This window comes from Microcebus murinus, chromosome 2 (genome assembly GCF_040939455.1).
Source record: "Microcebus murinus isolate Inina chromosome 2, M.murinus_Inina_mat1.0, whole genome shotgun sequence".
In the NCBI taxonomy this organism is placed as follows: Eukaryota; Metazoa; Chordata; class Mammalia; order Primates; family Cheirogaleidae; genus Microcebus; species Microcebus murinus.
In genome coordinates this window covers 104,272,056-104,297,350 of record NC_134105.1, presented here as the reverse complement: position 1 = coordinate 104,297,350, position 25,295 = coordinate 104,272,056, and the positions used below count along the sequence as shown (strand labels likewise).

The 25,295-nt window shown below is 46.9% G+C and overlaps 1 protein-coding gene across 1 annotated transcript; it reads left to right on the top strand.

Moving 5' to 3' along the window:
• The first annotated feature begins 524 nt into the window (after positions 1-524).
• Positions 525-16,745, top strand: UBQLN4 (ubiquilin 4). Its single transcript, XM_012767776.2, has 11 exons — positions 525-684; positions 2,131-2,282; positions 2,657-2,874; positions 3,443-3,705; positions 4,864-5,022; positions 10,634-10,859; positions 11,938-12,077; positions 12,681-12,764; positions 12,931-13,046; positions 13,241-13,427; positions 14,955-16,745. The coding sequence occupies exons 1-11, from the start codon at positions 577-579 to the stop codon at positions 15,105-15,107; spliced, it is 1,806 nt and encodes a 601-aa protein (XP_012623230.1). The 5' UTR covers positions 525-576; the 3' UTR covers positions 15,108-16,745.
• Positions 16,746-25,295: the final 8,550 nt, after the last annotated feature.

Genomic DNA, 25,295 nt, shown 5'->3' with positions numbered 1-25,295 from the left:
GAAATGAGATCTTAAGTGGAAATACGGCGGTGGGAAAATCCGAGCTCCAAGTCGGGAGAGGCCCCAGGCCTGGAAGGGACTTGGGCCTCCTAAGAAAGAGCAAGTTATCACAGGGAACGGAGATAAAGCAGCGACACAGAAAGTCCTTTGTCCCAGAGCGGGAGTTACCCGTGGAGGGGGCGGGGAGGCTTTGGGCTGGAGGGGACAGCGGCGGGGCTCGGGCGGGTTAGGATGGGCCGGGGTCTCTCTCTGGGAGCTCGCCTCCCGACCTTGTCGTGAAGGACAGGCCCCTCCCCTGCCCAGAGTCCCTACGGAGGCCGTAGCCTGGCGAGGCCCGGTCCAGGCTTCCGACCCGGAGCTCAGCCCTGGGCGGACCCCGCTGCAGTGGCCCCCCCAGTCCGCCCGGGGCGCTGTGGCTGCGTCTGGTCCGGAGGGGGCGACGAAGCCTTGGGGAGGGGAGGAGAGGGGAGGAGAGAGGGGAGTGTTGGAGGCGCCGGAGCCGAGCTGGGCCGGCCGGGCGGGCGGGGAGGAGGAGGAGCCGGGCGGGCTGGCGGGCGGCCGGGTGGCGGCGGCGGCATGGCGGAGCCGAGCGGGGCCGAAACGAGGCCCCCCATTCGGGTCACCGTCAAGACCCCGAAGGACAAGGAGGAAATTGTGATCTGCGACCGAGCCTCGGTCAAAGAGGTAGTACTGCTGGCTGGGGAACTGGGGGAGCGCGGGGGAGGGGTCTGTGAAGAGATGGGGGGGGCCTCTGTGACGGTCTGGAGTCCCGGAGGGCCCTGAGGGGAGGATGGGGGCCAGCTGGGACTCCGAGGAGCTGGAGGGAAGGAGAGGCGGGTAGGGGGCGCCCTTCAAGGGTAGATCTCGGGGAGCATGGCGCGTGTTGGGGGGGCGGGTTTTGCCTTGTGGCCAGGGCTGGGGGCGTGGTGGAGTTTGGGGAGGGAACACCTTGCACAGGGAAGGGGGAAGGATCGTAGGATTTAGGGGAGTGTGCCAAAGTAGGGGGTCTGGGCAAGGTGTTGAACCAGGAAAATGGGCTGGGGGCAGGCGGAGAATGCCAGGGCAGTGGGGGAGGTTTCCCCTCTATCCAGATCCTTCCCACTCTTTAAATGAAAGTGGTTACATTTGCCTCTCAGCTATTCTGAGATTTACACAGCGGGCAGTAGGTGCTCAATAAAATTTTGTTGAATGAGTGAATGAGGGACTGTTGCCTGAGTTCGCCACCCCCCTGTGCTGCTCCAGAATTTCACAGGCGAGGCTTAAGATAGGCAATCTGGTTGGAAGAGAGGGATCTAGATCTGTCTTTGCTTAACAAGCGCACTGTTTTTACTTAGAACATGCAGTTTTGTTGTTTGTTTTGTTTTGTTTTGGAAGGGCTGATAGAATTTGAGCAGTCCAACTCTCCCCAGGCCAGCCCTTCATACCATCACTGCTCCCTCCCCAACCATGTAAAATGACTAAATTTCAAAGTTTAAATACTGTACTGTTTCCTGCAAAACTGAATTTGAAAACAGCTCTCATTGACAGACAGTATGTCTGGTTAAGAACCTGGACTTTGGTCAAGACCTGAGTTCCAGTCTTCCCAGGACAAGTTACTTAACTTCTGATCCCCAGTGTTCTCATCTTTAAAATGGAGATAATATGCTGAACCATTAACTCGTTAATAGTTAGTGCCCAATAATTGGGATCTTGTTTGTGGTGGTGATTGTTATGAGAACACTGGGAATAGAAAGGAGAGAGACTTGGTTGGGTCTGAGCAGAGAAGGCTAAAGGGAGAGAGGACCTGGGTCCAAAGCTGTTGAAGGAGTTGGGATGGGGAGGGCTGCCCAGGCAGTACCCTTACAGGGAACTAGGTGGAGGGACTGAAGCTGGTGGCAGATAGCAACAAGGGCTTTCTATGATGGGAGACTCTGCGATGGAGCTGAAAGAAGAGCCTCTCACTGGTCCATCCTCTTGGCTAAGAAAGGAGATGCTTATTGCAGCCAGAGGGATAGAGTTGAGACTATAGAAAGGACTTCACATGACCAGAGATGGGAGCAAGAGAATGCAGAGGCTTTTGAAGAAGAGGCAGGGTCCCTGGTGGTTGGATACCAGTCAACCTCCACAGTGATCTCTTCCTCTTCATCACAGTTCAAAGAGGAGATCTCCCGGAAGTTTAAGGCTCAGCAGGATCAGCTGGTCCTGATCTTCGCAGGCAAGATCCTCAAGGATGGGGACACACTGAACCAGCATGGAATCAAGGATGGACTCACTGTCCATCTGGTTATCAAGACCCCTCAGAAGTAAGTTCAGGAGAGGAGAAGACCCAGCTTCTGATTGGGCCTCTCCATCTGATACTTTCTCACCCATTGCTCCACTCTACCTAGAAGGCTTATGCCCAGGCCCAGGGAGGTGGCTTCTGGGTGGATGTGATCATCTCCAGGGGAAGGGAACTGACTTACCAGTCCCAGAATGCCCTGAAGACAGATGATACTAGCTCCTCTCTTGCTCTCCCTGGTTTACTTACTGCCCTCCAGCATCACCCCACCCCAGCCTCAAGGTTGTTCAGGGTGGCTTGGGTTAGGGCAGTAGCTGCACAGTAAGCACAGAGATCATTGTGGTACCTTCCCTCTTCTTGTGCTCACTCCAACTAGGATTCTCCTTTCTCTGTCCTCAGGGCTCAAGATCCAGCTGTTGCCACTGCTTCTTCCCCCTCCACTCCTGACCCTGCCTCAGCACCCTCCACCACGCCTGCTTCACCCGCCACCCCTGCCCAGCCCTCCACCTCTGGCAGTGCCATTTCGGATGCCGGCAGTGGAAGCCGGAGGAGCAGTGGGGGGGGTCCCTCCCCAGCGGCTGGGGAGGGACCCCCCAGTGCTACTGCATCCATACTCTGTAAGCCCTTAGGGACGAGAGCACAATCTTGTTTGGGGCTGGGAAGTGGGGGAGAGCCAAGAGGAGGGAGAAACATGGCCCTGCTCCTGGTCTGATGGGGATGGGGACCCCTTGACATAGGGTTCCAGACATTGGTACTTGAGTAGAGCTGGGGAAGAAACCAGTCTGTGAGGACTTCCCAGAGGAGGAAAGCATAGCTAAGTGTTAGGAGTGATGGGAGAAATGGGGCTGGAGATGTGGGGAACCCTGAGTGAGGAAATTAGAAGACCCTGTGAGTCTAAGGAAAAGGTGGATCCACCAGTAGCCAGATGGGGAGTATTTACTCATTTAACAGGCCATCACTGGTTGCCTTTTCTCTGCTTAGTTCTGTTCCTGGCTCAGTTTCTGCCATCAAAGAGGTCTCAGTCTAGTAGGCTCACATCTCTTTGCCTGTGGTGGATTAGGGCTGGGGCTGTGGGAGTGTTTGGAAGAGGGAGAAACAGTTGGGGCCCATTCTAGAATCAGTGGCTCTGGCTAGGTGAGGGAAGGGCTCTTGTGGCAGATTGTGACCCTGCCCCCCTCCCTACAGCTGGCTTTGGGGGCATCCTGGGGCTGGGCAGCCTGGGCCTGGGCTCTGCAAACTTCATGGAGCTGCAGCAGCAGATGCAGAGGCAGCTGATGTCCAATCCTGAGATGCTGTCACAGATCATGGAGAACCCCCTGGTCCAGGATATGATGTCTAACCCTGACCTGATGCGCCACATGATCATGGCCAACCCCCAGATGCAGCAGCTGATGGAGCGGAACCCTGAGATCAGCCACATGCTCAACAACCCTGAGCTCATGAGGCAGGTGGGTATGAGAGAAGGCTGGAGGGGTGGAGGATACCCAGCCGTGCCCTGCCCAGCCTTTTCTACTTTATCCCACGTTGATTTGTTCATTCATTCATTCAGTAGCTGTGTTTTGAACACTGGACAAACAGTAATGAAAAGACTAGCTTTTCAGGAATTCCTGATCTCAAAGGGAAGTGGGACAAGTAAACAGGCAATTAATTATAATACCGTATAGTCAGTGCTATCATAAGGTAATCACAGGATCTAGGAGCACAGGGAAGGGCTCTTGACCCCACCCTAGGGCTTAGGGGAGGCATTCTGGAGGCAATGTCACCAAGCTGAGACCTAAAAGAGGAGGACAGATGAACCTGGGGAAGAAAAAGAGAAGAGTGTTCAGGGCCAAGGGACAGCAAGCACAAAGGCCTGGAAGTAAAAGTAAGATGTTAGGGGAACACTGTGGCTGAGCGGGGCCCAGTGGGGGAGGGAGACCCAGGGGAGGCCGTTTTGGTGTTGGTCTTTGGGAGCTCCATCTCATGGTCCACTTCACCAGGGGACAAAGATGGATGGTCTTGGCCGGGGGGAATGGAGTCTCACTCTGTTGCCTGGACTAGAGTGCCATGGCACCAGCCTAGCTCATAGCAACCTCAAACTCCTGGGCTCAAGCAGTCCTTCTGCCTCAGCCTCCCGAGTAGTTGGGATTGCAGGCATATGCCACCATGCCCAGCCAATTTTTTTCTATATTTTTAGTTGGCCAATTAATTTCTTTCTATTTTTAGTACAGATGGGGTCTCACTCTTGCTCAGGCTGGTCTTGAACTCCTGACCTTGAGCGATCCTCCCACCTCAGCCTCCCAGAGTGCTAGGATTACAGGTGTAAGCCACCACTGCCAGCCAAGACCATCTATCTTTGTCTCCTGATACTTCTGTGGACCCCCTGAGCCTAAGGGAGGGAAGCTGCTGCCCTCACCCCAACAGGGATCATTGTCCTCCACTAGAAGAAGCCAATCAAAATACCTACAGGGATGCAGGGTTGGAGCCAAGAGCCAAGATTATAACAGAGTTGGGAAGTCCAGTTTACTCCTTGCCTCTGACTCAGACCCCCTCCCCAGGGCCCATCCTTTACCTAGCTTGGTACTCCTCTGGTTCCAGGGCTCATCCTGTCTCTCTCCCTTCATCAGACAATGGAGCTCGCTCGGAATCCAGCCATGATGCAAGAGATGATGCGGAACCAGGACCGAGCCCTAAGCAACCTTGAGAGCATCCCTGGAGGGTATAACGCCCTCCGCCGAATGTACACAGACATCCAGGAGCCCATGTTCAGTGCTGCCCGGGAACAGGTGGGGCCAGGGGCTAGAGCAGTGAGCAGGGCTGTCTGGGCTCAAGATTCCTTGCCCCAAACCCAGGCGAGCCTAGATCTGCTCCTCTTTCCTTCCCCAGTTCCCTAAGGGGTGGGCCTTGGCTTGAAGGTGGTTCTCAACAGTATATATCCAGGGATGGTCCAACTTGGAAAGATAGCGGAGGTCCCTCAGGAAGTGGGTGAGGTGTAGTAACTAAGGGGCTTGACATTGTCCTAACAAACTTCTTGCACCAGGGACTTAAAAGATCATGTGGTAGGCCTGAGGTCAAATGCCAAACCTAGTACAGCGTGTCTCAAATGTGGTCCATGGATCACCTGCATCAGGATCACTTGGGGAGCTTGCTAATAATGAATCTTGGTCCCCACCTTTGAGCCACTTATTGATTCAACCTTTGGGGTCGGACCCCTGGATTATGCACTTTTGAAAATCCTTTATGAATTCTATCTAAATATACAAAAAATATAGATAAAAAAAATACAGCATTCTCTTGCATCCATGTGGCCATGCATAATTTTAGTGACTGTTTTGGTTCCTTTTTAAAAATTTAATTTTACATTAAACACATTATACATCTATATGCTTCAGAATTCAAAAGTTACACAAAGTGGCCGGACACGGTGGCTCACACCTAAAATCCTAGCACTCTGGGAGGCTGAGGCAGGAGGATAGCTTGAGATCAGGAGTTCGAGACCAGCCTGAGCAAGAGCAAGACCCCATCTCTACAAAAAATAGAAAAATTAGCTGGGCGTGGTGGCACACACCTACAGTTCCAGCTACTCAGGAGGCTGAGGCAGCAGGATTGATTGAGCCTGCAGTGAGCTATGATGATGCTGCTGCACTCTAGCTAGGATGACAGTGAGACTCTGTCTCAAATGAAAAGTTACACAAAGTAAACAAAAAGGTATCCAAAAAGTATGGAAAATAAGGTATACAAGCCAAAAAAAGGTATATGCAAAGGATCCTTCTATTTCCATCTCTCAGCCACCTCTTTTCTTCCCCAGTGATAACTGATGTTGCTACTATTTTGTATATTTTTCTGGACATGTTTAATATTTTCTTTTTTTTTAGACAGAGTCTCACTCTGTTGCCTGGGCTAGAGTGCCGTGGCGTCAGCCTAGCGCATAACAACCTCAAACTCCTGAGCTCAAGCGATCCTTCTGCCTCAGCCTCCTGAGTAGCTGGGACTACAGGCATATGTCACCATGCCCGGTTAATTTTTTTTATATATTTTTAGTTGGCCAATTAATTTCTTTCTATTTTTAGTAGAGACGGGTCTCGATCTTGCTCAGGCTGGTTTTGAACTCCTGACGTTAAGCCATCCTCCTACCTCGGCCTTCCAGAGTGTTAGGATTACAGGCGTGAGCCACCTTACCGGCCCATATTTAATATTTTCAAATAAGATGTTATGGAAGAGTTTTACCCTTCACATACCCTTCTTAAATCCTGTTCTTTTCTTCCTCTCTCCAGAGCCCTGAAGTTGGTATTTATCATTCTGATTCACTCATTCATTCATTTATTTGTTTATTTATTTATTAGAGATGAGGTCTTGCTCTCTTGCCCGGGCTACGGTATAGTGGTATTGTCATAGCTCATTGCAGCCTCTAACTCCTGGGCTCAAGCTATCCTCCCACCTAAGCCTCCTGAGTAGCTGGGACTATAGGTGCGTGCCACCATGCTTGGCTAATTTTTTTATTTTTTGTAGAGACAGGGTCTCACTGTGTGGCTGAGGCTGGTCTAAACTCCTGGCCTTAAGCGGTCCTCCTGCCTCAGCCTCCCACAGTGCTGGGATTATAAGCACTAGCCACTGCACTTAGCTCCAGTTCTTTTATTATCTATGTATATGCCTGTCAACATCTGTAGTCTTGTTTTACATGTTTTTTAACCTTATAGAAATGGTATCATGCTGTTCATACCATTTTAACCTGCATTTTTTAAACAACTTTTAAAAAATGTTTTTTGTTTTTTTTGTGGATTTTTTTGAGACAGAGTCTCGCTTTGTTGCCCAGGCTAGAGTGAGTGCCATGGCGTCAGCCTAGCTCACAGCAACCTCAAACTCCTGGGCTCATGCGATCCACCTGCCTCAGTCTCCCAAGTAGCTGGGACTACAGGCATACACTACCATGCCCGGCCAATTTTTTCTATATATTTTTAGTTGACCAATTAATTTCTTTCTATTTATAGTAGAGACAGGGTCTTGCTCTTGCTCAGGCTGGTTTTGAACTCCTGACCTCGAGCAATTCGCCTGCCTCAGCCTCCCAGAGAGCTAGGATTACAGGTGTGAGCCACCGTACCCGGCCTAAAAAATGTTTTATTGAAGCATAATATAACTATAGAAAAGTTCTCTTATATTTTTTGTTTTTTGAGTTAGAATCTCGCTCTGTAGTCCAGGCTAGAGTACAGTGGTGTCAGCCTAGCTCCAGCAACCTCAAACTCCTGGGCTCAAACAATCCTCCTGGCTCAGCCTCCCAAGTAGCTGGGACTATAGGCATATACCATCTCGCCCAGCTCATTTTTTCTATTTTTAGTAGAGATGGGGTCTTGCTCTTGCTCAGGCTGGTCTCAAACTCCTGACCTCGAGTGATTCTCCCACCTGGGCCTCCCAGAGTGCTAGGATTACAGACATAAGCCACCGTGCCCAGCCGAAAAGTGCCTTGAGCAACCTGGAGAGCATGATCATAAGTGTACAGTCTTGATGTCTGGTACAGTGACTTCCCCACTTTACTCTTCAACATCATCTTGGTTATTATTAGCATTGCTCTTTCAAGTTTTATAAACTACTTGTAGGGATCAAGCATGAATTTTTAAAGGAATTTATTTGTTTACTTTAAATTTTATTTGAGTATTTAATTGAAAAAAAAATTTTTTTTTGAGACAGAGTCTCACTTTGTTGCCCAGGCTAGAGTGAGTGCCATGGCGTCAGCCTAGCTCACAGCAACCTCAAACTCCTGGGCTTAAGCAATCCTCCTGCCTCAGCCTCCTGAGTAGCTGGGACTACAGGCATGCGCCACCATGCCCGACTAATTTTTTTTCTATGTATATTAGTTGGCCAATTAATTTCTTTCTATTTATAGTAGAGACGGGGTCTCACTCTTGCCCAGGCTTGGTTCGAACTCCTGGCCTCGAGCAATCTGCCTGCCTTGGCCTCCCAGAGTGCTAGGATTACAGGTGTGAGCCACTGCACCCGGCCGTAATTGAAAATTTTTTTTATCCAAGTACTGTGTGCACCTAGTTAAAAAAAAATTAAGTATGAACTGGGTATGATGGCTCATGCCTGTAATCCCAGCACTCTGGGAGGCTGAGGTGGGAGGATCGATTGAAGCCAGAAATTTGAGACCAGCCTGGGCAACATAGTGAGACCCAGTCTCTACAAAAACATTTTTTAAAAAGTTAGCCAGGCATGGTGACATGTGCCTGTAGTCTCAGCTACTTAGAAAGCTGAGGAGGGAGGATCACTTCAGTCTAGGAGTTGGAAGCTGGAGTGAGATATAATCGCACCACTGCATGGATGACAGAACAAGACCCTGTCTCAAAAAAAAAAAAAAAAAAAAAAACAGTTGAGAAAGGCTTATATGAAACAAAATACTCCAGCTACTGGATGTATACTAAGGTGTGAGAACCCCTGGTTTAGCTTAAAAGAACGTATCACTTGGCATCAACAAACTGGGGTTCAGATACCTGCTCTACCATTTTTTTAGTGGTGTGATTTTAAGGGAATTGCTTAACCTCTCTGAGGGTTAGCTTTCTTATTTTTAAAATGGAGGTGATATAGTAGTTGTTCTCAATCATTTTGGTCAAGGACCCCTTTATACTCTCAAAATTTAGGGAGGACTCTAAAGAGTTTTGTTTGTGTTGGGTTATATCTATCGATATTCACTGTATCAGAAATTAAAATAAATTTTTAAAATATTTAATTCATTTAGAAATAACTGTCCATTGCAAGTTAACATAAGTAACATTCTTTTGAAAAATAACTTCATTTTTCAAAACAAACAAACCTTGAGAGGAAAGTGTGGCCTTGTTTTACATTTTTGCAGATCTCTTTAATGTCTGGCTTACTACAAGACAGCTGGCTTCTCAGATCTGCATTCAGTTCATTACAGTATCACATGTCATGTAGCCTTTGGAAATTTCCACTGTATCCTCACGAGAGAATAAGAGTGAAAAGGGCAAATTAACATCTTAGAATTATGAAAACAGTTTTAAACTGTGCACAGGTCCTAGAACCACACTTTGAGAACTGGTGTATTAGAGGGCTATTATAAGCATTAGAATAAATGTGTCAGGTACCTAGTAGGTGCTCAATAAATGGTGGCTGTTAGTATTGTGGGTAGTTTAGGAAAAGAGATTTAGTCCTTAGGGTGTACCAGGAAGAACAAAGCAGGGCCCAGAACTAGGTGGGATAAAGTTCTAGGCAAATTACCAGAACAGGAAATCTGAAACAGGGACAAAGACTGACACCAGGGGGCATGGAACTCTGAGCCCTGTTATCTGAAGGTATCTGGCAAGGTGAAGGAATCACAGCTCAGAATAGGAGAGACCTTGATCAGCCCCAATCCCCATGATCCACTTTTAATAAACAGGAAAAGTGACTGGATATGAAACCTTATGGTAAGAAGGAGCTGAGGCTGCTCAGATACCTCCTGCTGAGGTTAGGACCACTTGGGAACTCAGAAGAGGGAGCTGCTGAGCTCTGAAGCCCTGAGGAAGGCTGAGTGAAAGAAGTAAGGTCTGGGACTCCTTCAGCAAGCATGCACCTGTCCCGGGTCCAGAGGAAGGAGGTTCAGGTGTTGCCTTTGGGTAGCACACCATCTTGTGGGGCGCAGACCTGAGATGATCCTGGTCCTGGTGGGGTGAGGGGGATGGCAGGGAACCAAGCCTGTTCAGCTAAAGGAGCCAGTGCGAGGAGGTAGGCTTTGGAGCCGACAGGGAAGGAGAAGACCTAGAGAGGGCATCTTCAGCCAGAGGTGTGCTCCATTAGGGACCACCATTGTAGTGTGCTGGGTTGGACAGAGAATGCCACCTAGGGGATTTGAGGAGTGAGGAAGAAAGAGGGTTCTGGGCAGTTAGGATTAGACCAAGAGGCTGGGAAAAGATACTGGGAGCAGATCAGGGCTGTAGTGGAGTACCAGGCCTGAGAGCCCACTCCCATCAAGCCAGTAGTCACTTATTGAGCACTTACTAGTGTCAGGGCTTGGGGTGCAAAGGTAAAACTGACATTGTCTCTGGCCCTTGAGAGCTGCCGGAAAACAAATAGCTCTCTACACAATGCAAAAGGGATGTGTAAAGTGCTGTGGATCGCATAGGAGGCAATTAGAGACCAAATAATTAGAGCCACCGGGGGAGATAGGAAATTTCCAGTTATCTGAAAGGTTCAGTTATCCAATTATTAGCATCAGCCAGCTCCCACCCTTGTGGTACGAGGGTGGAACTGTCAGTGTGGGGCAAAGACTTGAGTTGGGTACCTTCAAAGTCTTAGATTTCTCTCCCTTTCCTGGGGAAGGGGAGGCTATTAAGTGAGAGGAGAGAAAGGGCCTAGCCCTTGTCCCTGATTTGTTTCAGTCCTTAACCCAAAACCTTTCCCTCCTCCCAGTTTGGCAACAATCCATTCTCTTCCCTGGCCGGGAACTCCGACAGCACGTCCTCCCAGCCTCTGCGGACTGAGAATCGAGAGCCCCTCCCTAACCCCTGGAGCCCCTCGCCCCCCACCTCCCAGGCCCCCGGGTCCGGTGGGGAGGGCACCGGAGGATCGGGGACCAGCCAGGTGCACCCGACAGTCTCGAACCCCTTTGGGATCAATGCGGCTAGCCTGGGGTCAGGTATGTCCTAGGGTGGAAGGAGCTTAGTTGGGTCACCAGGGCAGCCCCTCTGCCTCAGGACTGAAAGGGGTTCATACTGCTCCAGGATATTGAAGACAAAGGTGAGACTATTGAAGCCACAGAGGGGGCTCTGTAGCCTGCTGTAGTGGCCCAACCCTTCAGAGGGTAAGGGCTAGTTCTGGCCATGTCCTGATGTCCCTGGGAGTGACCAGAGTAATGGCTCATGAATAAACCAGGCTCCACCTCTTAATCTCCATAAGCATCTCTAGTACTATCCAGTATAAATGGGTCAGACTGTGGTGGGGTAGGGGGTTGGTTGGAGAGGAACAAGGCAGACATGGGGACAGGCAGGTGTGAGGTTGGGGAAAAGGGATGTGCAGGGCTGCCATGTACTGAAGTACAGGTTATATACTGCACAACCCTAGGGAATGCCCCATTTATCTGGACTATGACTGTACACATGGCCCTGGGGATGTCTTGATTGGGAAAGTCCCTTCCCCTCTATGTACTTCAGTTTCCTGATTTATAAAATAAGAACTAGAACTCGATCCATGGTTTTAAAATTGTGCCGAGTACTCGGGGTGGGGTGTGGGGGGTCATCATCTCCAAGATGAGGGAGGACCAAATGGGAGAGTCTCTAGGGCTCCTACAGCAGCTCCAACCAGACCATTGACATACTTGGTTTCTGAGGGAGATTTAGCTTGAGGAAGGGGTCTCTGCTGCTAAGACAACTTTGAAAGCTATTGATCTCGGTGATATTTAATCAATCTTTTCCACTTCAGACATAATCTGAGCTTGTGGCAGGAATAGTCCAGAGGGGCATAAATCAGACCCAGTTTCTAACTGGCATGTCCTTAGCAGAGGAGATGGGAAAGGGGCCAGGCCAGAACAGGGCAAGATGACCTTGGTTAGGAGAAACTTGGACCCATGCAACAATACTTGGGTACCCATTTGACCATTGCCTTTCTGAGTTTTGTAACCACTCAGTATCTAAAGAAGGATAGATTAAGGTGAAGCACCCAGTTTCCATCTGGACCCCTTCTCTCCTGTTTTGTTTTGTTTTTCCTCCTTGTCCCAGGGATGTTCAATAGCCCAGAAATGCAGGCCCTCCTCCAGCAGATCTCTGAGAACCCCCAGCTGATGCAGAATGTGATCTCGGCCCCCTACATGCGCAGCATGATGCAGACACTTGCCCAGAACCCTGACTTTGCTGCTCAGGTATCAAACTGGCATAAGGGGAGTGTTTTGGGGAGGGGGGGTGAGTCCCTCCTGGCTAGGGGCAGTTTCTTGTGGTGGTCAAGACACTCTGGAGCCAGACTGCTTGGGTTTGTGTCGCCACTTCCCAGCTGTGTGAGCCAAGCAAGTTATTTAACCTCTCAGTTTCCTCATCTGTAAAATGGTAATAACAATGGTTCCTACCTCATATAGTTGTGAGGATTAAATGGGTTAATACACATCAGGTGCTTAGAACATGGTGTGGCACATATGGACTTGGAACTGTTAGCTCTCATTATCCTCACATCAGCCCCAGGGTTGAGCAACCTGACTCCTGATACTCTTCATTGCCTAGAACATACTTCCATTTCCTCTCACTGTCCCCCTTAGGCCTTCAAGATGCTTTCAGATCCTTGGAAAAGCTGGCCAGGTTTTCTGCAGGGGTAGGGGGTGTTGAGGAGGGAGTCTGAGGCTGTGAGGGAATTCTTAGGGTGGGAAGGAGGTCTGAGGCTGTGAGGGAATTCTTAGGGTGGGAAGGAGGTCTGAGGCTGTGAGGGAATTCTTAGGGAGGGCTCAAGCCTCCCCCTACTACCTTCACCCCGGCAGATGATGGTGAACGTGCCGCTCTTCGCAGGGAACCCCCAGCTGCAGGAGCAGCTCCGCCTGCAGCTGCCGGTCTTCCTACAGCAAGTGAGTGAGGAGCCTGCAGGGGCGAAGGTTGAGGGCAAGGGGTGGACCCTGAAGCCCAGTGGGTAGAAATTATGGTGGGGGCAGAGCTCAACTCTGGACTCTGGGTTTAGTCTGCCTCCTCTTTCCTGCCACCTCCCATTGCCTTTCTCTGCTTGTGTCCCACCAGATGCAGAACCCAGAGTCACTTTCCATCCTTACCAATCCCCGAGCCATGCAGGCATTGCTGCAGATCCAGCAGGGACTGCAGACCTTGCAGACTGAGGCCCCTGGGCTGGTACCCAGGTGAGAGTGGGGGCAAGTGGGCAACAAGGTTCTGGCCACTCCTCCCCTTCAACTCTTCTGCTACTCTCTGAGCAACCTTTGTATCTCTGAGGGTCTGTTTCCCTGTTTCCTCCAACTGCTTTTCCTTCTGGATCTCACATTCCTGTCCCTTTCTTGGATGCCATCTCCCACTTCTTAGTCTCTCCTGCCTACAGCCTTGGCTCCTTTGGGATGTCCCGGACCCCAGCACCCTCAGCAGGCAGCAACACCGGGTCTGCACCTGAGGCCCCCACCTCCTCGCCAGCCACACCGGCCACATCTTCTCCAACTGGGACTTCTAACGCCCAGCAGCAGCTCATGCAGCAGATGATACAGCTTTTGGCTGGAAGCGGAAACTCCCAGGTATGTGAGGCAGTGGGGGCTGGTGTTGGTACCACCACTTGGATCCTGGGTGATGTCAAGGGTAGCAAAAGAGTGGAAACAGCAGGGCAGGCTTTGAAGTCAGGTCCTGTTCTGCCACCTGCTAGCCTTGGGCAGGTTCCCAGTTCTCTCTGAGTTCAGTTTCCACATATGTAAAATGTAGATAAGAATAGTAATAGCACTAACCATGTGCTAGGTATGGTTTTAAAGGCTTTATATATAAGAGCTCATTTACCTTATTTCTCACAACAGCCTCATGAGAAAGCTATTATTATTATCTCTGTGTTACAGATGGGAAATCTAAGGCACAGAGAGGTTAGGTGGCTTAGTCACTTATATAGCTAATAGGTAGTGGAGCCAAGATTCAAACCCTGGCATTCTGCCTCTAGAATTTACACTTTAATACCATGTTATATTACTTAATTATATCAAAGGATTCTTTTGATAATTAAAACAGCCTCCATCTCTGAGACTCTGGAGAGGGGGATTCTGGGAGGTGAGGTGACTAGACCCCTGGGCCACAGAGTCAATACCAGGGGCTGGGGAGAAGCAGAGACGACCTTGGGTGGCCTCTTAATCTTTCTCTGACCTCCATGCCTCATCTAGAAAAGCCATTCAACAAAAATATGCCTGTACCAGCTCTGTGAAAGGCACCTGTAGAGCTGGACCAGTGATCTCCAGTCCAGGTCCAGTCTAGCTTAAATTCTGTGGACTGTAATGAGAAGCAACATAGAGCACTGGGAAGGGCTTTTGTACTGCAAGTCAGGGGGCCTTGGTGACTTACTTGTTCCGTGATCCTAGGCAAATCCTTTCTTGCTTTGGATCGTGCTTTCCTCCTGTCAATGCCAGGTGGACTGTGATTGATTGCTTGGCTTTTAGCTCTGAGTCTTTTGTTCATGATCTAGGTTCATGATAGATGTTTCTCAAACAACCCTTTGGAAATGTTTATAGGAGTGTCAAGGATGAAAGCCTTCTCTCTCATAAATAACTGTTTTTTGATCAATTAAATAAAATTAAACAGTTTCTTTCCTGGGACCCTTCTCTGGCCTTTGATACGGCTGTATGTGTGATGACTGTCAGGAGGGGATGTGGAGATAATGTTTTTAGCATGCCTCTTTGACCAAAGAGCATTTCGCTTTTGGAGTACCTGTTACCATCTCCACAGTGTTCATGGAAAGTAGTTAGTTCCAGCCTCAGCTGAATGTATGAAAAGAAAAAAAAAAAAAAAAAAAAAAAAACAGAAAGTAGTTAGGGATATAAGCTGACCTAGGCCTATGAGTTACTTTGAAATTTTAAGAAAGATCCTCCTGCCCTGTCTTATTATTACATAGTTATTGAATAACTTAGGACCTGGGTTTCATGGGCCCCTAATTGCAGCTCACTCTTCCCCATCCTACTGATTGACTCTTAGGATATTAGAGAAGACCTTCTGGTCTTATAAACCCTCAGATTCAGATAGGCACCCCAGAGTTGGTCCTGTGCCCACTTTACAAGACCTATCCCCTCTAGGTGCAGACACCAGAAGTGAGATTTCAGCAGCAACTGGAGCAACTCAACTCCATGGGCTTCATCAATCGTGAGGCCAACCTACAGGCCCTGATTGCCACAGGAGGGGACATCAACGCAGCTATCGAGAGACTCCTGGGCTCCCAGCTCTCCTAATCCCTCAATCCACGCCTCCTGCCTCTCCCTACCCTTACCCTCTGCAGCTTGTTGTCCCTTCTGTCTTCTCCTTTGTCCTCTCCAAACAGCAGGATGACTTTAGAGGAATGGGCCCCCATCCCTAGCTCTGTTTGGGAATTATGGTTTTACTGTTACATCTCTAACAGGATCTTCTCTTCTGGTCCTCCTTGAGCAGAGCTGTTTAAGCAATTTTCAGTTTTGTTGATTGGCCCCACCTCCTTGCCCCACCCAACCTTTTGTAATCTTCAGACTTGTCAGTGGCACTGCAGAGTTGAAGGAGGAACCAACTCTGGTTTACTGGAACAGTCTTCCATCTGTACCACTAGGGTTTTTCTTGTCTGTGTTTACTTTTGATAACTCTCTTCCTTCTTTTTCTACCCGCCCCCATCCCAGCCCAACTAATGCTAGAATTTCACACTCATGAAGGAGAGGCAGGCAAAAGAGGCTGTGATCTTCCTCCTTAGCTCCTATCTGGTCACTTCATCCAGCACTTTTTCATGGGCTCTGTTGGGACTTCCAGTGTGAGGAGGAAGATGTCTATTCTCCCTTTCTGAGGGGGCAGATGAGATGCAACCCTCTAGCCAGGAATTAACAAGCCCTTGACCTGCCCAATGGAGATTTGTGTAGAAGAGGAGGGAATGAGATTTTGGGGGGAAGGAAATGGGGGAGATGGCATGAGTTAAAGGCTCAGAAGTTGGAATTGACAGCTGGGTAGTGGAAGCTCTGATAGCTCTTTTAGGCAGCAGAGGCCTGGCAGACTTAGAGATGCTAATGGAATTTGAATTGAAGAAAGGGGCTCAATGAAGCTATGAGCCACAAGGCTCATATTGGACCCATTTCCTCAAACACAGGCTTATATGCACACACACACATTTCCATGGACCCAGGACCTGCCTGTGTCCCCGGGCACCAGTAATTTGAGCCCCTCTCAAAAGACATGAAGGGGAGTGAGGTCTTTCTGAGCAGTGGCGAAGTGTGTGTGTGTATGTTGTGTGTGCGTGTGTGCACATGCGCATGCACATGTGAGTCGGGTAGGGAATGGCTTGTTGGTTTCTGGTTTGGAGCTCTCTCCCACCAGGGACAAATGGGTAAAGGTCCAGTCCAGAGCAGGAATACATACATCTGGGAAAGCTAGCTCCCTTGGGCCTCTGGATGCTGGGCACCCCACAGGAAGTGTGGGTACCCTTTCTGAAGCTGTCAGGGCTGTGACCAGCACCCCTCACTGCTTTGGGGAACTAGTACAGGGGTTTTTCCCTACAGAGCCCCTGGCCTTTGGCATCCTAGCCTTTGCCTTTAGTTCTTCCCTATTTCTCACCAGGCCAGAAAGTTCTATTTCAGGAAGGAGAGGAGAGGGTGGCAATGAAGCCTTTGATCTGGCATTGGACATTGCTCTATTGGAGCACAGAGGAGGCTCATATCACCTCTTCCCTCTGCTACTTGGCCCAGCTGCTTGGAGGACCCCACGGCTGAGAATATGGAAGCAAGAGGAACAGATTTTGCTCCAAGTGGAAAAGGGTCCCAAGCAGTCCAGAAAGGATATCTCTGTGGCTTTCCCTCCCTGCCTCCCCCAACTCCCACACTGGCCTTTGTAAATAAATGGTGTGGTCTTTGTTGTGAGAGTGTGTTGGCGTTTGTTTTCTGAGGAAGAAGAGGCTTGCTGAAGACAACTTGCTTTTAGAGAGCATAAGATGGGATCTAGAGGAATTTAAAGTTGGGTCGGTTACCACAGGTATGAAGAAATATTGAAGGTTAAGGGATAACTGACCGTGAGGTACCAATAATACATGGTTTAGGAATAGGGAGGATTGCATTCTTTCATTCCCTATTCCTAGACCACAAAATATCTGAGATCTCCTCTTCTTTCTCATAGGCCAGGTCTGGGAGAGGAATGTGTAAAATTTTGGGATGATGGCTAGGTTATTACCTCCATCCTCTGATCTTTTGGCAAGACTGTCCTCTCCTTACCTCAGGTGAAAAAGTAAAACAAAACAAACCCTTGCATCTAGATTATATGCAAGTGAAGTTTAGTAGTTACTAATCTTGAACTCTGAGACTAAACCTGGCTTTACCACTAAAGTGAATTTAAGGAAGTCTTTTCATACCTATAAGGTTTTATCTTTTATACAGCAAAGTACTACAGTTCTGTGATATATGAATAACTATGACAGGGAGGTTCCATTTCTGATAATGGTAGACTAGATGCCTCCAACCAATCCTCTCATTAGAATTTTTTTTTTTTTTTTTTTTTTTTTGAGATAGTCTCGCTTTGTTGCCCAGGATAGATTGAGTGCAGTGGTATCGGCCTAGCTCTCAGCAACCTCAAACTCCTGGGCTCAAGCAATCCTACTACCTCAGCCTCCCGAGGAGCTGGGACTACAGGCATGCGCTACCATGCTGGGTGGTTTTTTTCTATATATATTAGTTGGCCAATTAATTTCTTTCTTTCTTTTTTTTTTTTTTAATTTCTTTCTATTTATAGTAGAGATGGGTCTCAGGGTCTCGCTCTTGCTCAGGCTGGTTTCGAACTCCTGACCTTGAGCAATCCACCTGCCCACCTCGGCCTCCCAGAGTGCTAGGATTACAGGCATGAGCCACCGTGCCTGGCCTCTCATTAGAAATTTTTTTTTTTTTTTTTTTTTTTTTTTTTTTTTTTTGTGCTTCTTCAATGTGGTGTATTCATACACAAACAGCCCTCTTTCCACTGCTCAGTGCTGGTGCTGTGACCCTCAGGAAGTGCCACACCTTTGCTGGGTCCCATCTAAAGGGCTGATGCTGCAGTGAAGGGCATACTGAGACTTAGGTACATGTCCTGGCAGTGGAAGGGGACAGAACCTCTGCCTCAGGCACAAGCCCCCTTCTCCAGCTGCTTCTGGTCTCATTAGAAATTTTAAAAGCTGGGTGAAATATAAGAAAACCTAAAAAGCATCAAAAGACCAATAAGGCCGGGCGCTGTGGCTCACGCCTGTAATCCTAGCACTCTGGGAGGCCGAGGCGGGCGGATTGCTCAAGGTCAGGAGTTCAAAACCAGCCTGAGCGAGACCCCATCTCTACCATAAAAATAGAAAGAAATTAATTGGCCAACTAATATATATATAAAATCAGCCGGGCATGGTGGCGCATGCCTGTAGTCCCAGCTACTCGGGAGGCTGAGGCAGGAGGATCGCTTGAGCCCAGGAGTTTGAGGTTGCTGTGAGCTAGGCTGATGCCACGGTACTCACTCTAGCCTAGGCAAGAAATCGAGACTCTGTCTCAAAAAAAAAAAAAAAAAAAAAAAAAAAAAAAAAGACCAATAAGATTGGCTGAGAACCCAAAGGGGAAAGAAAGCCCTAAAGGTTGCCTTTGACCAGGAGGCTTTGATCAATTGTGAAAAGGTTGAGAGGCTAAGCTGTGTTTTTGTTTCTTGGGGATTGTTTTGTTTTTGTTTTAGAGATGGAGTCTCACTCTGTCACTCAGGCTGGAGTGCAGTGGCACATGATCACTGCTCACTGCAACCTTGAACTCCGGGGCTCAAGCAGTCCTCCTGCCTTATCCTTTGGAGTAGGTGGGACTACATGCATGAGCCACCATACCTGGTTGAGCTATGTTTTTGAGGGTCTTGACTGATTGGGAGCCAAAAGGACAAAAAGTTGGAATCTGGGGACAGCTAAACATAGGAACCTTAGTAAACATTCAGCATTTGGACTGGGACCCCTAGGATGAATCTGGAATAAACCAGGATACTGGTTTATTCCCTCATATCCTAAAGCCTAGCTTCCCACCCTTTTGGGTGGTCCAGAAAGTCTCAACCCTTGAACTTGGAATAAGATAATAACAGATTGCTAGCATCTCTGTATGCTTGGTAAAAGCAAGCAAAAGTCTCTGGAGGAAGGTAAGCATCATCCTAGACCTAAAAAGCATTGTAATAATTTTTCAATTATGATATCCAACTAACATGAAAACTAGTCAAGTAGTAACACCAAATAGAAACAACAGACAACAAACAGACCCTGAGAAATTTAATATATTGAAATTACAGAAACTGAAACAAGCCGGGCGCGGTGGCTCACGCCTGTAATCCTAGCACTCTGGGAGGCTGAGGCGGGCGGATCGCTCGAGGTCAGGAGTTCGAAACCAGCCTGAGCAAGAGCAAGACCCCGTCTCTACTATAAATAGAAAGAAATTAATTGGCCAACTAATATATATAGAAAATTAGCCGGGCATGGTGGCGCATGCCTGTAGTCCCAGCTACTCGGGAGGCTGAGGCAGAAGGATTGCTTGAGCCCAGGAGTTTGAGGTTGCTGTGAGCTAGGCTGACGCCACGGCACTCACTCTAGCCTGGTCAACAAGCGAGACTCTGTCTCAAAAAAAAAAAAAAAAAAAAAGAAACTGAAACAACTGTGCTTAATATTGCAAGAAGATAAAAGCCAAGTGTGAGAATTTCAGCAGATCTGAAATTATAAAAACAGACAAAGCACAATTGAAAAAAGACCAAACAGAAATTTTGGTTGGAAATATACAATAAATGAAATCAAGATCTCAGGCTGGGTGTGGTGGCTCACACCTGTAATCCTGGCACTTTGGGTTGCTGAGGTGGGAGGATCATTTGAGGCCAGGAGTTCAAGATTAACTTGAGCAACATAGCAAGACCTCATAGCTACAAAAAATAGAAAAATTAGCTGGCCTTGGTGGTATGTATTTGTAGTCTAAGCTACTCAGAAGGCTACGGAAGGAGGATCACTTGAGCCCAGGAGTTTGAGGTTGCAGTAAGTTATGATAATGCCACTGCACTCCAGCCTGGGCAACAGAGTAAGACCCTGTCTTTAAAATAAAAACAAGGCAGGGCATGGTGGCTCACACCTATAATCCTAGCACTCTGGGAGGCAGAGGCGGGTGGATTGCTCGAGGTCAGGAGCTCGAAACCAGCCCGAGCAAGAGCGAGACCCCGTCTCTACTAAAAATGGAAAGAAATTAATTGACCAACTGAAAATATATATACAAAAAACTAGCTGGGCATGGTGGTGCATGCCTGTCGTCCCAGCTACTCGGGGGGAGGCTGAGGCAGTAGGATCGATTGAGCCCAGGAGATTGAGGTTGCTGTGAGCTAGGCTGATGCCACAGCACTCTAGCCTGGGCAACAAAGTGAGACTCTGTCTCAAAATAAATAAATATTTATTTATTTATTTAATAAAAATAAAACAAAAACAAAAACTTCAATAGAGGCCAGGTGCGGTGGCTCACGCCTGTAATCCTAGCTCTCTGGGAGGCCCAGGTGGGTGGATTGTTTGAGCTCAGGAGTTCGAAACCAACCTGAGTAAGGCGAGACCCCGTCTCTACTATAAATAGAAAGAAATTAATTGACCAACTAATATATATAGAAAAAATTAGCCGGGCATGGTGGTGCATGCCTGTAGTCCCAGCTACTCAGGAGGCTGAGGTAGGAGGATTGCTTGAGCCCAGGAGTTTGAGGTTGCTGTGAGCTAGGCTGACATCATGGCACTCACTCTAGCCTGGGCAACAAAGTGAGATTCTACCTCAAATAAAAACAACAACAAAAAAACACTTCAATAGAGACCAGGCACGGTGGCTCACACCTGTAATCCTAGCACTCTAGGAGACTGAAGTGCGTGGATTGCTCAAGGTTAGGAGTTCGAAAACAGCCTGAGCAAGAGTGAGAGCCTGTCTCTACTAAAAAAAAAAATAGAAATTAATTGGCAAATTAAAAATATATAGAAAAAATTAGCTGGGCATGGTGGTGCATGCCTGTAGTCCCAGCTACTCGGAAGGCTGAGGCAGATGATTACTTGAGCCCAGGAGTTGGAGGTTGCTCTGAGCTAGGCTGATGCCACGGCACTCTAGCTTGGGCAACATAGTGAGACTCTGTCTCAAAAAAAAACCTCAATAGATGAGTTTTGTCGTTTCGAGACAGCCTCACTCTGTTGCCCACACTGAAGTGCCCTGTTGCAATCATAGCTCACTGTAACCTGGAATTCCTAGGCTCAAGCAATCTTCTTGCCTCGAATAGCTGGGACTATAGGAGTGTACCACCATACCTGCTAATGTTAAAATTTTTTTGTAGAGACGGGGTCTCACTGTATTGCCCACGCTAGTCTTGAACTCCTGGCCTCAAGGAATCCTCCTTCAAGCCTCTCAAAGTGCTAGAATTACAGGCATGAGCCATGGCTTGTGGCCAATAGATGGGTTTAATAGCAGATTCAACATAGCTGAAGAGAGAATTAGTCAATTATTAAGACAGATCAGAAGAACTGTACAGAATAAAACTTGGAGTAGTAAGAAGATGAAAAATACAGAAGAGAAAACACATAAGAGATAAAGTTAGTTGGGCTAACATGTTTAGTTGGAGTCCTAGAAGGCACGAAAAGGGAAGAAGCAATCTTTGGAGAAACAATATCTGAGAATTATCTAGAATTGATGAAAACCATCAATCCACAGACTCATGAAACCCAATGAATTGAAATAAATTTGCCCTCTGCAAAAAGGCAAAAGCAGAGAAGAAATATTTTAAAGCAACTAGAGAATAAAGACACTTTACCCTCAAAGGAGTAACAGACTGTCACATCTCAACAAAGATGGAATTGAGAAAAATGGAATGACATCTTTCCTGTCAAAAATGATAACTGCCAATCTAGGACACTATGCCCAGTAAAAATAACTTTCAAAAATGAAGGTAAAAAAAAAAAAATGAAGGTGAAATAAGGCATAAAGATATGTAAAGTTCATTGGAAATCAAGAAGTGGGGAGAGAGGGAAGAGAGAAGGGGTAAAAAGCCTAACAGATACGATGAACACTATTCAGGTGATGGGCGCACTAAAGGCCCAATTTAAGCATTATAAAAGATATCGATGTGACAAAAACATTTGTACCCCCTTAATGATTTGGACTTTAAAAAAAAAATTAAGGTGAAATAAAGATATTTCCAGACAAAGAAAAACAGTGAGTCTACCATGGACTCACATTAAGGGAAATTTTAAAGGGTAATTAATCTTCAGTCATAATAAACAAGAAAAAAAATGAAGAAGGAACAGAGAACAATAAATATATGTATGATCTAAATAAACATTGACTCTCTAAAGAAAAAAATTATGATGTCTTATGTTTAAAGTAAAAAGAGAGGGAATTAAAGTACATGACACAACAGCACAGAGTCAGAAAGGCAGTGGTAAATGGAGTTAGAGTATATCCCAAGGTCTTTGCATTGTCCTGGAAGAAAGTAAAGTGTCAATTAATGTTAGACATTGGTAAGTCAGGGATGAATGCTTTGATAAAGCACTAAATATTTTGCTAACCACTGAATAGAAAAGCCATGTATAACTCTCAAACTAATAGGGGGAAACATAAAATAAAAATTAGCATTCAAAAGCAAGACAAAAAAAAATTACTCAAGAAGCACAGGGTTTCACATGTGATTGCGTAGAAATAAAAAAAAAAAGCACAGGGAATTTTTTAGGATGGTGCAGCTGTTCTGTATGATACTGTAATGATGGATACATGACACTGCATTTGCCAAAACCCACAGAACTTTACAACACAGACTGAACCTTAATATATGCAAACTAAAACCAAAAATCATTTAAGAGATCAGAGGATCCCAGAATGGAATGAAGAATGAGAACAGAGAATGTATTACAAATGTGTGAAACTGGCAGGTGGGGTGGCTCACTCCTGTAATCCCAGCACTTTGGGAGGCCAAGACAGGAGGATTGCTTGAAGCCAGGAGTTTGAGACCAGATTGGGCAACATAGTGAGATCCCATCAAAATTGTTTTTTTTTTAAAAACAGAATCTCACTTTGTTGCCTGGGCTAGAGTGCCGTGGCATCAACCTAGTTCACAGCAACCTCAAACTCCTGGGCTCAAGCAATCCTTCTGCCTCAGCCTCCCAAGTAGCTGGGACTACAGGCATGTGCCACCATGTCTGACTAATTTTTTCTACATATTTTTAGTTGGCCAATTAATTTCTTTCTATTTTTTATTAGAGTGAGACGGGGTCTCACTCTTGCTCAGGCTGGTCTCGAACTCCTGAACTTGAGGGATCCTCCCACCTTGGCCTCCCAGAGTGCTAGGATTACAGGTGTGAGCCACCACACCCGGCCCAAAATTGTTTTTTAATTAGTTGAGCTTGGTGGTGGGTGCCTATAGTCCTAGTTATTTGGGAGGCTGAGGCAGGAGAATCACTTCAGCCCAAGAAATTGGAGGTTGCAGTGAGCTATGATCACACCACTGCACTCCAGCCTGAACTACAGAGTGAAACCATGTCTAAAAAAAAGTATGAAATCACTTCACTAAAGTGGTGGTGGGAGTGTTTGATCTAAGTAGCTGGGAAATGAGTAGAATCTGTAAGACAAAGGCAAAAGAAACTATATAAACACTGTTGAGGTAGTTGTTTCCCATGGATATACTGTTAACAATTCTGATACTACATATACTGGAATTGAACAATTAAGTAAATGGCAGATGGTGGAAGCCAGGCTTCTTACTGTTGAAGTAGGAATTTATAGATAAGCAAAGGAGGAGACTACAATGATTTATGTAGTAATAGTAATGTATTAGAGTTGGAGACATCAATCAGTATGAACTCATGTTTAGGTTAATACAGATATTTACATATAGAAATATTTACAGATATATGTATATACATGAATTAGTACATATATATTTCCTTGCTCTGTCAGCTGACAGAGGCTAGAAGTAACAACTCCTAGTGACAACAACCACATCTAGTACCCAGATCTTGGTTTCTAATGTCATTTTCCAATAAAAGGAACCCGGGCTTCTTGGGAAAATGGCTGATTCTAGGACTGGGGCAGGAAATATACAAGATGAGCTTGGAGCATCTTGTAAACTAGAAGGTAAGGAAGTGCTTTAACAAAAACACCCACACTGAAGATAAAGAACAGAGGAGTGAAAAAGTTAAAAAAAAAACAAAAAAACCCACACAGTGATGACTATGTCAAAGAGACAAAAGGACCCAACTGAGGCCAAGGGGGTCGGACTGCTCGAGGTCAGGAGTTCAAAACCAGCTTGAGCAAGAGTGAGACCCCAAAGAAATTAATTGGCTAACTAACATATATAGAAAAATTAGCCGGGCATGGTGGCGCATGCCTGTAGTCCCAGCTACTCAGGAGGCTGAGGCAGGAGGATGGCTTGAGCCCAGGAGTTGGAGGTTGCTGTGAGTTAGGCTGACACCACGGCAGTCACTCTAGCATGGGCAACAAAGCCAGACTCTGTCTCAAAAAAAAAAAAAAGGACCCAACTGAAAGAGTTCCCAATGGCAGAAGCCAGAACAATTTGAACAAAATAAAGTAGTATTGCTGTATCCAATAAATATAGAATATACTTTTTTCACACATAAATGAAACATTTATAAAAATTAAATATATATCAAGAAATACAGGCCGGGCGCTGTGGCTCACGCCTGTAATCCTAGCTCTTGGGAGGCCGAGGCGGGCGGATTGCTCAAGGTCAGGAGTTCAAAACCAGCCTGAGCAAGAGCGAGACCCCGTCTCTACTATAAATAGAAAGAAATTAATTGGCCAACTGATATATATATAAAAAAAAAAAATTAGCCGGGCATGGTGGCGCATGCCTGTAGTCCCAGCTACTCGGGAGGCTGAGGCAGAAGGATCACTCGAGCCCAGGAGTTTGAGGTTGCTGTGAGCTAGGCTGACGCCACGGCACTCACTCTAGCCTGGACAACAAAGCGAGACTCTGTCTCAAAAAAAAAAAAAAAAAAAGAAATACAATGAATCTCAAATTATAAAGAGCAGAAACAATATAAGAATATGATCTCTAATCACAATACGGTTTTCTAGAATACAACACAAAAAGATTTTGGGAAAAATGGCAATATACTACTAAGTAAACAATGAGTCAAAAAAAGAATATAAATTTTAAAAATATTTTAAAACTAACCAAAAAAAATCATCTGTCAAAATTGGTGAGGTTGGGCACAGCAGCTCACACCTATAATCCTAGTACTTAGGGAAGTTGAGTCGGGAGGATTGCTTAAGCCCAAGGGTTCAAGACCAGACTAACCAACATAGACTCCATCTCTACATAAAAGAACAAAATTAGCCAGGTTCGGTGGTTTGCACCTATAGTCCAAGCTATTCAGGAGGCTGAAGCAGGAGGATCACTTGAGCCCAGGAGTTGGACATTGCAGTGAGCTATGA